The sequence below is a fragment of the Rhopalosiphum padi genome, chromosome 1 (assembly GCF_020882245.1).
Source record: "Rhopalosiphum padi isolate XX-2018 chromosome 1, ASM2088224v1, whole genome shotgun sequence".
Classification (NCBI taxonomy): Eukaryota; Metazoa; Arthropoda; class Insecta; order Hemiptera; family Aphididae; genus Rhopalosiphum; species Rhopalosiphum padi.
The window spans coordinates 15,036,690-15,051,558 of NC_083597.1; the positions used below are offsets into that span (position 1 = coordinate 15,036,690).

The 14,869-nt window shown below is 28.4% G+C and overlaps 2 protein-coding genes across 3 annotated transcripts; one reads left to right on the forward strand and one right to left on the reverse strand.

Moving 5' to 3' along the window:
• Positions 1-167: 167 nt before the first annotated feature.
• LOC132917719 (O-glucosyltransferase rumi homolog) lies at positions 168-2,263 on the forward strand. Its single transcript, XM_060978599.1, has 6 exons — positions 168-570; positions 687-843; positions 915-1,116; positions 1,214-1,492; positions 1,574-1,806; positions 1,870-2,263. The coding sequence occupies exons 1-6, from the start codon at positions 480-482 to the stop codon at positions 2,060-2,062; spliced, it is 1,155 nt and encodes a 384-aa protein (XP_060834582.1). The 5' UTR covers positions 168-479; the 3' UTR covers positions 2,063-2,263.
• Positions 2,264-2,491: 228 nt separating this feature from the next.
• On the reverse strand, positions 2,492-8,533 carry LOC132917718 (STE20/SPS1-related proline-alanine-rich protein kinase). 2 transcript variants are annotated; one of them, XM_060978598.1, is made up of 10 exons: positions 7,571-8,533; positions 4,962-5,074; positions 4,651-4,901; positions 4,409-4,574; positions 4,071-4,306; positions 3,888-4,002; positions 3,659-3,766; positions 3,458-3,558; positions 2,800-2,986; positions 2,492-2,740 (listed from the first exon to the last, which is right to left on the reverse strand). In XM_060978598.1, the coding sequence occupies exons 1-10, from the start codon at positions 7,725-7,727 to the stop codon at positions 2,663-2,665; spliced, it is 1,512 nt and encodes a 503-aa protein (XP_060834581.1). In that variant the 5' UTR covers positions 7,728-8,533; the 3' UTR covers positions 2,492-2,662. The 2 variants fall into 2 exon arrangements, with proteins under 2 accessions (XP_060834581.1, XP_060834580.1); XM_060978597.1 differs by having other exon boundaries at positions 4,400-4,574; positions 7,571-8,523.
• Positions 8,534-14,869: the final 6,336 nt, after the last annotated feature.

Consider the following 14,869-nt stretch of genomic DNA (forward strand, 5'->3'; position numbering starts at 1 on the left):
TTACAACCGTGGTTGGACTACAGAGCACAAAGTAGGATTACAGTCAGTGAGTCGACGGACGAGTAGTTCAACTAGACAAACTGTAAACATAACCTTAAATATTATTTTTAACTGATAACTAACAAATGGATAATGATAACAATATTTATTTTATTTTGGAATTTTTTGTTTTGTACCGTGTAATGGTTTTTGAAAGTTTTTATTTTTAATTTAAGTTTAAAATTTACATTTTGTTTATTAGATAAAATTCTAGTTAAATTATTTCTTTTAGTAATTTATCATCTAGTACAAATTTACTGTATAATTTATAATAGTTTTTATAATTTAACGCATCTAAAATATTTTAATGACCTTAGTAATACAATACTTTTTAAAAATAGGACTTTAAAAATTATCCATAAAAGGATATGTCGTAAATAAAAAATTAAATATTTTATATAATTTCTCGTTTTTGTTTAAATGAATATATTATTTAAATTATGTACACTGTGTACATTGTTTTATTTTATTTATTCAATGTTATTGTATGCCAACTTGATCATGGCCATTCCAAATCAATGTATGACAAATGTAAGTATTAATTTATCTTCAATAGTTTTATTTCTATTGCTTTATAAATAAAATGTGGTTTCTTTTAAATAGCCATTAATTTATTATGAAATTGCTGTTCTTGTACATTTATTTAGTATCCAACCAAATTATTAGCAAAATTAACAAAGCTAAAAAAGAATACACTCCCTGTGAAACGAAGAATGGAACATGTTTTTTTCCAAACATCTTGAAAGATCTTGAGCCATTTAAAGATGGTATTACTCATGAAATGATAACTGCAGCAGCAGACAAGTAAATATAAAAATGTACAAGTGTCAATTATATTTGTAATTTTTATACTCAATCATTATTTTTATTTTTAGAGGAACTCGTTATATGATCTTTAATCATGACTTATACAGAGAAACAAAGTGCATGTTTCCAGCCCGTTGCGAAGGCATTGAACATTTTTTAAGTAAAATTCAATTAAATACTCCAGATGTAGAGTTCATTTTAAATACACGAGATTGGCCTCAAATAATAAAACATTACGGAGACCCTAAACCTGTTTTTTCTTTTAGCAAGGTGAGAGTATTTATTTTTTTATTATTTAATTGATGCGTTATAGGTTTTATAACTACTCAATTAAATATTTTAATAAATTGATTAATTTGTGTCCTAGACAGATGATTATGCTGATATAATGTATCCTGCATGGTCCTTTTGGAGTGGAGGACCAGCTATCAAATTACATCCATCAGGACTTGGCCGATGGGATTCTCTGAGAAAATCTATTCTGAAAGAATCTGAACAGTGGCCATGGAAAAACAAAAGTTCTAAAGGATTTTTTCGAGGTTCTAGAACCAGTGAACAACGTGATTCGCTCATACTTTTATCGAGAAATGAACCAGAAATAGTTGATGCAGCATATACAAAAAATCAAGCTTGGAAATCTGATAAGGTACAGTATCTATTTAATATATCTTTATGATAATGATTTTATTATGAATTATAATATCTTAATAACATTTAATATTTGTAGGATACACTATTTGCTCCACCGGCAGATGAAGTATCATTAGAAAATCATTGTCAATACAAATACTTGTTTAATTTTCGAGGTGTGGCAGCTAGTTTTCGTTTTAAACATCTTTTTTTATGTAAAAGTCTGGTTTTTCATGTTGGGGAAGATTGGAAGGAATTTTTCTATCAGTTTATGAAACCTTGGTATCATTATGTACCAATAAACCCAAATGCATCCGAAAAAGATATTAAGTAATTTATTCTATTAATATATAATTACCTTTTACAAGAATTTATTCTATCCTTATATTGCAGAAATATTTTACTGTTTTTCAATGAACATGATGATCTAGCCAAAGAAATTTCAGAACGAGGTTATAGATTTATCAGAACCCATTTGAGAATGAAAGATATAACATGGTATTGGGAAACACTGCTGCAAGAATATGCCAAATTATTGAAATACAAACCAAAATTAGACAATGAACTTAACCTAGTTAATAGGTGATCATCCACAGGGTATAAAATAAATGTTTTTCAATTTTCATACCGTATGAAAAAAAAAATATATAACTTAACAATTTTTGAAATTTATAAAGACTGTTGTACTTAACAAAATTGTATTTATTTTAAAAATAACAAAAAAGTATTATTAATTTAAATTTAAAAAAAAATTCAAAAATATTTCATTAAAAACAGTTTATTATGATTTGTAGTGCTATTTTACTGACTTCGGTTTTAATAATTTAAGAAATGTTTGATACTGTTATATTATGCTAACATCAGAAACAAACATTGAAACAGAAACTTTTTTTTAAAAAAAGATGATGTAAGTAATAATAATAATAAACTGACGTAATAATGAAACAATTTATTTGGAATTAAGTAACAACTATGAAAATGTGGTACACTGAACACGATTTACTAAACACGAGTATGTTGTTGCTAAAGCATATATATTTTTATTCAAAATCTGAACTAAGATTCTATGTACAAAAATAAATTATATTATTTTAATATATATATGCATACAAAATTTTATTAAGACATACAGAGTTAAATTTTTTAGTGGCACAACAGATGTAAAACTCATTCAGTAACTAAGCTTTTAATCTGCATAAGACAGCTGGGCATAACCAACTAGCATTTTCTCATCCGGTATTTCATCACTGTTGCAGCCAGATACCTAAGTGATAAATAATTGTAATACAATTCCATGCCTCAAACTATAAAATGTATACTTACTAGAGCAAAAGTAACTGGTCTATCGCGAGTTTGATTACCAATTAGCACACGCAAATTCATAGCTATCACATCAGCATCCCTGCTATCTACCAATCCAGCTCCCACAAGTTCAGTAGAAATACCATCAGGGGTATCATTTCCCAATAAGAACTCAAATCGAATATCATTTAGTTCACGATTGGAGTTTCTAAAAAACATAAAACTATTAATAATATCTAAGTTTATACTTATAAATTTAATATAGCTGTTGAATTTTACAGAATTGTTTATTTAAATATTAAATATAGATTTTGGCACAATATTTCTATAAACATTTTTATTACTTGATAATATTTTTTTTGGTGATTAATATAGCCAGTGTCCAAAATTAAATTTAAAATATTAAATCAAATTCATTTAATTTAATTTTTTTATTATTTTTATTTATCACTAATTAACAGTCTGTAGACTAATTTTACAATAAGTACTTGACATAAATTACTCAAAGAAAGGAGTAGCCCTATACTTTATATATGTTATAATTCAAATTTGACACTTAAATAGTTAAATTCAACTAACTATAATTATATATCATTAAATATTTATTTACAAATAATTGTAATAAAAATATTGTTACAAATAATAATTTAGATTTATAAAAAATAAAATCAAAACAAACCTCATACGTAGGACAAGATTTAAGTGTTCATCACCACTTTCATGTTCACTATCAGATGATTGAGGGACCTCAATTAATTTATTTAATGGTTTTTCTTGACACTAAAATAATAGAACAAAACAGTTGAAAAGTTAGTAAAATTATTTACACTATAAAATTACTAATCTAATAATAATAATAAATACAAAACAAAATGTTTACCTCATCATCCGATGACTGTCCATCACATTCTTCTTCAGATGACCAAGTCCACTCTCCAGTTATTGTCCTATGTAATCTGCCAGATGTGCCCGGTTGTCTTTTTGATGCCTATTACATATAGATTATATTATATAATATATTATATTTAGAACTTAAAAATTAATGTTTTTATTTAAAACCTAAAGACAAAAAATATATTAAAGGATTAATCTTATAATATAAAATTTACCTTTTGAACTCTGGTTTCTAAACTAGGACCAATAGCAATTAAAGTTGATTGGAGATATTTTTTATCTTTGGCTTTCTTAAAAATTGGATGTTTGAGAAGTTCAGTAGCTGTAGGCCTATATAAAAACACATTGATTAGTACTAAACTAGTGAGTAAAGTTGGAAAAAGAAAAAAGTTAATTACCTTTTAGTAGGATCCTTCTGCAAACAATCAGTTATTAGTTTTCTGAAAGTTTTACCATAAGCTTTGTATTGATCTTTTTGATCAGCGCCAGTATCTAATGTTGGTGGATCATTCTGAAGTGTCAACATGAGAACCTTCATTGGTGGATACTTGTGATATGGAGCTGTTCCAGTCGCTAACTCAATGGCTGTAATTCCCAATGACCAAATGTCTGCTTTGAAGTCATATCCGTGGTCCTAATGTATTTTTTGTCGGACAGTTTAGGGTTTCGAGCTTAGCGGTCGGTGTTTACCGATTGCATTAATTTTAGTTAAATGTTTTGCTTTTACCGTGTGTACCTGTTCCATGACTTCCGGAGCCATCCAGCAAGGTGTGCCAACAAATGTGTGTCGAACCTTCTGACGATTAGTATCATAACCAGTTGTTAACCATGCACTTACTCCAAAATCAGCTATTTGAACTGTTCCATCTTCACCCAAAAGAATGTTGCCAGCCTTTATATCTCTATAAATATAGCAATAAACAGTTATTATTAAATTATTTTTGAATAGTGTATATATAGCCAAATATGAAAGTGTACCTATGAATTTGACTATTGGAATGGAAATATTCCAAGCCCTTCAAAACTTCTCTTAAAACAGTTGCAATAGTAGCTTCATCAAGAACACCATGACGACAATCACTTGTGCGCATTTTATGTTTTAGTATGTCGAGTAATGACCCCCCTTCTAGCAAACGTAATACTAACCATAATTCATCACCAACTACAAAACTAGTATGATATGTTACAACATTTTCATGCTGGCACCATGACATGGCTTGTATTTCTTTCTATATAGAATAAAAAAAATTAAAATAATTGTTAATTATAAAATAAAAATAAATCATTACTGTTAATTCATCCATGCTGGTGTTCCATTTTTCTAAATTTATTTTCTTTATGGCACATTTTTCTTGACGAGGCTTACAAAAAGCACAATGAACAGTAGCTGTAGCGCCAACGCCTAAAATGTAAGCAATTATTTATTAATATAATTTATAAATACTCAAAACATAACAATAGGTATAATTCATTTTTAATTTAACTAATTATTTTCATGACAGAAAATACGTAAATATTAACCTACACTAAAATTACGAAATTGTATAATATTAAAAAAATTGATATAAGAAATGTATATTATTTTTAGGAAGTTGAAAACGAGGCATGGTTATAAATTATAATAAACTTTGTATTATAATATATTAAATTGTGCATATTTATAACAAAAATTAATACTGTATAATTATCTAATAAGTTTGTGTGTTACATTACTAATACAAACTATAAAACTATATTTATTTCAACGTATGTATTAAATATTAGAACTAACAATTTTTCTATACAAATTTTGAAAAAGTTATTTTTAAAAAGTATCACCAATATTTAAAAGCTATTTCCAAAAAATATATAAAATATATTTTGCAAAATAATATATTGTAATTATAAAATATTTCAATAATATTTTACTTTCCTTTTCAGTTAATTTGAAATGAAAATTATTTCAATATAACTAAAATTTGAGTTAAATCCATTAATTAAAACCCAATTTATTATGCATAAATATTACAAAAATGTAATTTATTACAATTAGTCATTAGATATTATTCATAATTTACATAAAATTTGATTAAAATGCTAATCAACTTAAGACTTATTTAATCATTAATTTGATAAATTATTGTGAATTGAATAAAATACTATGATACAATTATAAAAATACTATTTTTTTTTACTGTAACTGGTTATATTTTTTAACAAAATATGTTTGATTTATTTACCTATTTAGTTATATATCAATATCATGCACTGATTTTACAATATTTATTGAATATTATTAAAATTTAACCAGCACTGGTAGTTGTATACATCTTATAGAAATGAAAGAAATACATTTAGATTTAAATTGACCAATCAAATATACAGGGAATACTAATTCAAATGATGATTTGCATAGATAATGGCTAATCTGTTCTGGCCTCAAAAAGTAGCATTGTTATATAGGTATAAGGTACCTAATGATATTTTATGTACAACAAACAAATATACTAAAATATTAAATTAATATGATGGTATAAATGATTCATTATTTACTTTTACAGTACTAAAAATTGAATTCATTATCTTATATGTTTACTTGAATTTGTTTAATATAAAAGGATATTGTATTCTAAGACTTAAAGTTTAGTAAATTCAGTAATTTATTAGTTTTTATTTTAAAAATAAGAATATTTCTAAAGTACCTACTATACTATAGTGTATTACATAAATTATTTCTTAATTTTTTTTTTTCATTTTATGAAAGTGAATTATTATGGTAAATAATACTTTAATATATACTCCTAGAGATAATAAGATTAATAAGAACATATTATATTGTACAATATAAGTTCATGGTAGATATATATTATAGATTTATAATATTGCTTTGTACATTTTTAATTAGAATTAATACAAAAATAGATTTTAGTTTTAAACTTTTATTTATATTTATATTCAATATTGATAATAATTATTATTCTGGTGAAAATAATGTTTGACTTCAATGCAAATATAATAAGTTTATTGATCTACCTACACAATTCGAAATTTCATTCTTAGTATTTCAAATGCATTATATAACACGATCTATCTATGAGACAATAAAAATTGCGAAATGTTTGACGAGAGGATTCGGGGATTTGATAGTGTACACGGTGCCTATTTGTTTTATACTCGAGATAAGAAACAATATTCAACACAAGAGTATTATACCTATGTGCAAAAATCAAAAAACGGTTTTCGGATTTTCTACTTCTATCGTTTTGGCAATTCAACAAGACTGAAGACACGTTGAACAGGTACAAAAATCTGATATCTCACCGGACATTGTGGTCAACGGTAATCAATATTCGGAAATGATATTATCATAATAATATGATATACCACTCGATAATTATAGTGTCGATAATTGAATAAGCCAAAAAAAGTGCGATGGCAGAGCGATGTGGTCGTGTGGAGGTAAATCACGAAGGAGGGGAGGACAAAGTAACGACGCGGGTTCGGGTTGACGGGACAGAGTGAGCAGTCGGCAGACACACTATCGAGACATCTGTAGAAATCATCGAGTTCGGTGCTATCGAACCCGTTTGCCGAGGTAATAAAACGCAAAACAATAATAACAATTATTTGTATATGTTTTAGAAATTGTGACGATATAACCTAAAAAAAATAACTTTTGAAATGCAAAATAATGACGACTACCGGCGTCGGCGAGTGGGGAGCAGACCAGGTGTTGTACACGGGCAGTGCGCACCGGGTCCTCGAGGGCACTGGGGAGGCGATCGGGCGAACACGAAACGGGTATGGGACGAGTAGGACGACACACCGGAAACGCACCGGCTAGGATTTGGGGATTACGGGACGGACGAGAGCAATCGGACACCACCAACAGCTGAATGTGATAAGAATATAAGATTACCAATGACTTCGCGAAGTTCGTAACTGTCTCGGGTGTTTGGCCACACGTTAGTAGCCGCAGCCGCTGCGGCGGCCGTCAAAGGCGCGTTGTCCGCGACGGTGGCATTGTTGTTGGTGGCGTTGGTCGTGCTTGTGGTCGTCGACGACGGCGCCGCCATTTTACCGCTAGCTGGCACTACGACGTGCCGGTGCTGTTGATATTCCGATAGGATCCGTGACGACGCCGACCGAACAGGCGCAATGGCATTTTACAACTGCACTGTCTGCAGTACGGCGGACGGCGAAATACTGGTGGCGGAGTGCGGACGACAATGCACTGGTGGCGGCGGCGGCTGCCGCAGCTTGGTCATGTGTGGTTGCGGTGATATCGACGGCGGCGGCGGCGGTGGCGGCGGTCGACGTCGTTCCAACTCAGTTGGAGCGCTCACGCAATGCAGGCGTCGGCGACGTCGTCGTCAGTTGACGCGCGCGCGTTTATAAATAATACGATATTATTATTTTATGTACACACACATATACACGCACACTTATATATATACAGACGATAACCGGGCTGTGTGTGTATGTATATATATATATATATATATTATAAAATTACACGATGGTGCTTGCGAATTATTTATATACAATATATTCTCGAACAGTCATACGCGCGTGAAACATTAAACTCGGTCGTTTGGTCGTTACTTCGCGTTCGGATATTATTATTCCGCTGCTGCTGATCACAAACAAACAGACGTACAACACTACTCGAATGCGGCCGTGTAGCGCGTCAAGCGTGGCGCGAGGAGTGTTGAGTGTGATATGGAATAAAAAAAAACAACAACGCTCCGCCCGTGAAATGTGAATAATTATTACGTGTCGCGGGACGGCGTGCGCGCACGCGTGTACAATAGTATTCTCTAATAGTAATGGACTAATAACTATAATAGTAAAACATATTATAAATTATAATATACGATTGGCGGCCGGTGCGATACTCAATTGATGCGCGTGCGTTTTCGTTGCCCGACGGCCGTCGCACACAGTTGTTGCACCGCCGCCGCCGTCACCCGCACCACGAGTAGAGGCGGACGTGACGACGATTGACGGGCGCTAAGTAAAAAACCGAAAAAGCGTGTCGCCGTGTCGTACCGGTGGCCGGTCGTGTGATCGTGTACACAATACATATATTATAATGTACGCATGCCGTCCGATCCGCCGTCCACTGCAGTTGGTGTCGCGCCGCCCTGGCGCACTCCCACGCGACGTCGGCACCCCCGCCAACGCGCGTTTTAATTATTTTTATGTATCATGACGTTCAATTTGTCGTAATTCGTTTTGCGCACGCACGGTGCGGTTTTTTGACAATTTTTTCGTGTTTTCGACAAATCCAATCCAATTTAACGGGCCACGGGCGTGTAATTTATTATTTCGTTTAACACGAAATGCGCCGTAGTAATATCATTTACTTATTTTTTATTTATAAATTATAATATAATCTATTACGACTGCTGTTAGTGCACACATTTACACGTGATATTAGATACCCAATGTATATTTTATTTACAATAGCATTTATTATCTCGATTATATAGTGCGTTTTTCGACTTTTTCCTAAACACACACCTAAATAAAGGCCTCATGTGTATACTATTGTGTATGCGTGTGCGTAATATATTATATTATTGTGTAATAATAGTTTATTATAATGTAGGTGTATACAACGCATTAAATTTACAGTTGATTTGAATCTCAACTATTTCGTTGGGAGGTTGTGCTAATACTAGTAAATAGTAATACTCTAATAGTGACGCGTGTTCGATTCCAAAAGTAGGTGGACAACTAAATACGTATACAGCAATAGCATGCACAGAGTGTATTGGCTATTGGCGACCGTCCTTTAATTAAGTGGAATGTGGGAAATTATGTATAAATTGAAAAATAATATTACATATTATATAGGTATAATAAAATAGCCAGTAGCAATTATGCTACAGTACCCATATGGTCTGTACCTATTATATAATATTATATAAACATTATCACTGATTATAAATACTATAGTATAATATTATTATAATATTGTAAATTTGTAAACACTAAGCGAGCATTTACGTTTTACATTTATTTTGGAGGACGTATTATCTCAGTCGCACAAGTGCTAGTACGTAACATAAAAAATGTACGTTAAGAGGACGTTATACCCGCATGTGTTGTCTGTCTTACTAACGTACATAATAGCAAATTTGCGTTCAACAGAACACATTTTGTGAGCTTGTGAGGTTAGCTATAATGTTATATTAAATTTACCTATCATCAAATTTAAAGGTAAGAATATTTTCTAGAACCCAGTAAACATTTATACGTACATAATACATATTTAGTTTAAGAATAGTTTAATTGTGGTGTCAAGACAGATATTTCACGAATATTACACGTGATACCTGTCAAATCATTACCTATATTTCGATATTCGATGTAAGTTCGACCAACCAATAATCAATGAACGATCAACGTAGAATAAACGTAATTTTATCACGAAAAATGTACGAATAGGTACGTATAAACGTATTGTCAACGTAAAATCTATCTTATACAATATTATATTATATTATTATACCATTATTATACGAATAAGGACTAGTGACTACGTAGTATATACATACATACACTAAAGTTATCCTTAATATAAACGTAGATTATACTGCCAAGTTTACTGGGAAAATGTCATATGCTTTTATTGATGTTATCATTTGATAAAGTGGGTTATAAATTATAGCATTGATTTTAAAATATACTTTATTATATTTTAAAATCAATGCTTATAGGCTATAGCTATGTGCCTATGTAAAATATTATAACTTTAAAATGTTCATTTTATTATTTAGCTTTATAAATCATTTTGATGTAGCCGATATAGGTATGATTTTTCAATTAATCTATTATTAAACTTAAAGGACAAAGGTAATAACATTTTATGTGATTAATTGTAAGTTTCTTATCGCTACTTTAATTTTGAAGAAAGTTATCAATGTCTAAATATTACAATTTTAAAATACAGATTATTCGCTTCAAAATTAAAATTTCGAACAAATTATTTCCAACGTAGAAAATATTGTTACTCTTAAGTTTAGTGATAGGTAAATTCACTCTTATATTTAAACTAGCTAAGCTAAACGACAACTGCTGAACATAAATTTGCTATGTTACATACTTGTAAGACACGTGCTGGTGTGATTATTTCGATATGAATAATCATTAGGTAATCACTATAATATAATCAGTAATGTGCATATTTTGGTAATTTTACTAAAGTGTTGAATTAAAAATTATTACTGTAATTATTGACTGATAATAACATAATGTCCAATCCTTATAGATCAAATGTGTAAGTTTGTAACAATTGTAACATATATTGACGTTAGAATTAATTATAATAATTAGAAAAAATAAAAATACTAATAATAGATTACATTTTTTGATGCTATTTCTATTGTGTCCAGATGTTACTTATAACATTAATAAATTAAAACTAAAATACAATTTTAGAATTGTACATTTGTACGATGTAGGTAGTAAAGGTACAATATTTATGAATGTATCTACGTTACTACGAAGTGTAGATAAGAATTTGTAATGTCATTTAAAAGTAATGAGTTGCGATGATTACTCATGTTGTTCCACATTTATACAGAGTAATTCACCAAGCTCATTTCTCACTCATTATTTTTTTTCAACAAGGCAGTTTTTTTAAATTATTAAATACATTTATTTAAAAATATCAAGAATTTATTTACTACTTATAAGAAGTTTTTTTTCTTTTTTAATTTCTAGTATTTAATAATACATCCAATATTACATCTATCTATTTTTTTAAAACCTTTTTGAAGGACTATGGTCTATTACCCTTAGTATAAACCTCTTAATGGCTGAAAATCTACTCGTTCAAATTTTTAATTACATTATTACAAGTAGGTTCATTCGAATTTTCAAAAATATTATTAATTAAATAATTAACAGAAAAAAGGGTATTCTTATTTAACAACAAAACGTTTTTCTAACCACAGTATATTCCTAATTGCTATTAGTACTAAGTAGTACAAATATATTTAGAATTTTAAAATATGGTTTATAAGTGTATTTAAAAATTCTAAAAATCAGAATTTTAATAAATTTATTATTAAAAGAAAAAATGGGGATGAATAATGAGTAGGTATGTCTGGTAAATTACACATTTATAACGATATTATTCTATTAAAAAAAAAGTTACGTTATGAATAATGGCATTATTTATTGATTTACAGTATATATAAATTATTAAATTAGCTATGATCTATGAATTATATTGTAACTCTAACCTCCAACCCCGTTCGATTTATAATTTATAATAGGAGAAATAAATAATATTTTCTAAAAATACTTGCGCATAATGATTCTTACGCGCGGTGGCATACCTTGGCTATTATAATAATATTTTATAGATTATAAAAATTTATTGTTTATTTACTTTTGATTTATAATCCACATGTTAGTGTACTATATTACTATATTATTTTAATAATTATTAAATAATAGCTGTCAGGTAAACAATATTATACATTTTAACATTTATAGGTACGTATAATTACCTATTTATTTGTATCTGTTTTCTCTACATTTATAACTACAATGGTATTATAAGTTTTATTTGTATTAATTAGCATATATATATATAACTTTCCCTTACGTTTTATCCTAAATCATATGTTTTAGAAACTATAGAAAGTTTCTATTACTATGACAAAATGTATTATTTAGAATTTTAGAGAAATATTGTAGATACTTATTGGTGTAGAACATATTAATATTTTATAATGGTCTATTCTGTGTCTATACCCTATACCTAATCAACAGGTCTGTATTCCATAATGTATGTTTAATAGTCAATACACAATTGACTAAAAATATACTATTATTCACACATTTTGTAATATTATCGTATTTGACCTACTATTGATAATACATATGACTTATGCCTAATAACTCATAAAGTCATAAGTATAACAAATATAACAAGTATTTATAGGTACAATTTTCATCACTATATTGTCTAAGTGACTGAGTCCAAATAATTAATGCGCTTTTAACATTTAAAATAGTAAAACACGAGCTGAACTTTACATGTAAATTACCTTTACATGCATTATACAAGCAAATTAACCTTGAATAATAGTCAGACACATTTCATGAAAATTTAAATGTTTGGTACCTATTTGTTTTGATAATTTAAAATACAGGCTAAATCTATATTAGGTATTCTATTTTAATCAATATATATTTTGTATAGTTAATTTAAAGAATAAACTAATGACTTTAATATTGTAAATTCGTAATAATTATACAGGTATAATGTATATATTATATTATATAGCCATTCCTATACCAAATAAAAACCGTATTGTATATAATCAATACTAAACATATGTTACACTAATTTCATTCAATCATATTCATTAAACATAATGGTTAAAAAATTGCAATAGATACATTTTATTATAAATATAATATAATTAATCAGTAATAAATTCTGATTTAATTTATTTTAGTCAATTTGAAATATAATATGCATCATAATTAATAATTTAAATTATTTAGAAATTTGAAACTGACTTGCAGTAATATAAAAGTTATAATAAATTTAATAATTATAATCATAATAATTCATAGGTGTATTAATTTTAAATGCTATAATATAAATTATTAGATGCGATACCTCTGTCCTCTGCAGCATTTTTTTTTAAATTTTGTTTCTTGTAGTTTATAATTAGGTACCTATAAATTATGAGTTTATATATGATTTCAATTAACGAATAAAATAAGAAAAAAATGTTAATATGACATAGAAAATAAGGAAACAAGATAATATTTATCAAATTATTTCTAATTATCATAATTGGAATTTGATAAAATATTGTCTAAACATAAGCAATTGTATTTCTTTTTTAATGAATAATGTAAATCATTAGTTTATTATTAAACTATACCTATTTGTGTGTACTTATATTGATTATCACAACCTTTAAATTTTCAAATTTTCAATTTTTAATTGATTAATAAATTGTATATAATCTAAATGCTATACCTACATACTTTTTTTCTTTTTCTGATCGTTGTTCGATTTTGAACGTCGTGACTTTCATACAAGTATATTCCGATATGATACATTAAATTTAATTAATTCAATTTTTTTTTATATTTCCTGTATTCTTGATGCTTTTTGATATTGATATTTATGTGGGATTTATTAATTTGGTCTATTAGGAGAAATAGACGAATAGAAAAACTGCCTCTGCTCCTCTTTTCTTCGACTTTTCCTTGTACCTATTATATCTTTTTCAATACCATTTATTCTTATTATATGTGGCTAAAGAATTTTAAAAATTTTCCTCTGAATTATGATCAAGATGACAGTCTTAGGCTTGTTATTAAGTTTCTGTATTATAGATTCATTCGGTGGCATTCGGTCAGTCCATATAGGATTTTTGTCATTCTTCTATATGCAGTCATTTCAAATGCTTATATTCTTCGTTGATAGGTACAGTGAATTTAGGGTCTATGATTGAAAGAAATATGTCAGTATACTGTATAGGGAATATCATTGTATTCTCGCGGTTTTAGCCATACCCACTCTTCGTATGATTTCTTCTCCCGAACCACCTACATTTGATAAAAGTGCACATATAGATAAAATATTTTTTTTACGCTCTATACCGAGTTAGATAAGGGTGCACCCTTAAAATATCGCGTGAATCAAAATATCCCTTGTTAAAAGCATCTCCGTACTCCGTCATAAATATCTTAATTAAAAATATTCCAGTAATATTATCCCTTATTTCATATTTATATATTATTATTATTTATTCTATTGAAAATAGTACATGATATAAATATATAATTTTTATTGATTAACAATATAAATAATTCGGTGTTTTTGGCAATGTATATTTCAACTTACCTATACCTATATATTTTTAGTGTTAAACGTATATACTATATAATATGTTAGTTATACTAACATACTCGTATTCTGATTATAATATAATAGTCATGTATGGTTAATGGTTATCCTATTTTCGCTATCTTTATATTAAAACACGTAATCGATTACAATATTAGTACTTGTAATACGAATACCTGAATTTTCATGAAATAATAAAAATGATAAAATACGTCAAAACAGACCGTTGCAACTTTCGATAAGGTAATAACGGCATTACACATGTGCTTTGACTGTTTCTAGTGTTTCTTATCAACTGTTATATTGAATCAAAAATGGAAT

Bases quoted from the DNA above. Each gene is read 5' to 3' on its own strand.
- LOC132917719 (XM_060978599.1), top strand. From the start codon at position 480: ATGTACACTGTGTACATTGTTTTATTTTATTTATTCAATGTTATTGTA. The intron at 844-914 runs GTAAATATAAAA...TTTTATTTTTAG, and splicing joins ATAACTGCAGCAGCAGACAA to AGGAACTCGTTATATGATCT. The intron at 1,117-1,213 runs GTGAGAGTATTT...TTTGTGTCCTAG, and splicing joins CTGTTTTTTCTTTTAGCAAG to ACAGATGATTATGCTGATAT.
- LOC132917718 (XM_060978597.1), bottom strand. From the start codon at position 7,727: ATGGCGGCGCCGTCGTCGACGACCACAAGCACGACCAACGCCACCAAC. The intron at 5,075-7,570 runs GTAATCTTATAT...CTTACATTTTAG, and splicing joins CGAACTTCGCGAAGTCATTG to GCGTTGGCGCTACAGCTACT. The intron at 3,559-3,658 runs GTAAACATTTTG...CTATTATTTTAG, and splicing joins GACAGTCATCGGATGATGAG to TGTCAAGAAAAACCATTAAA.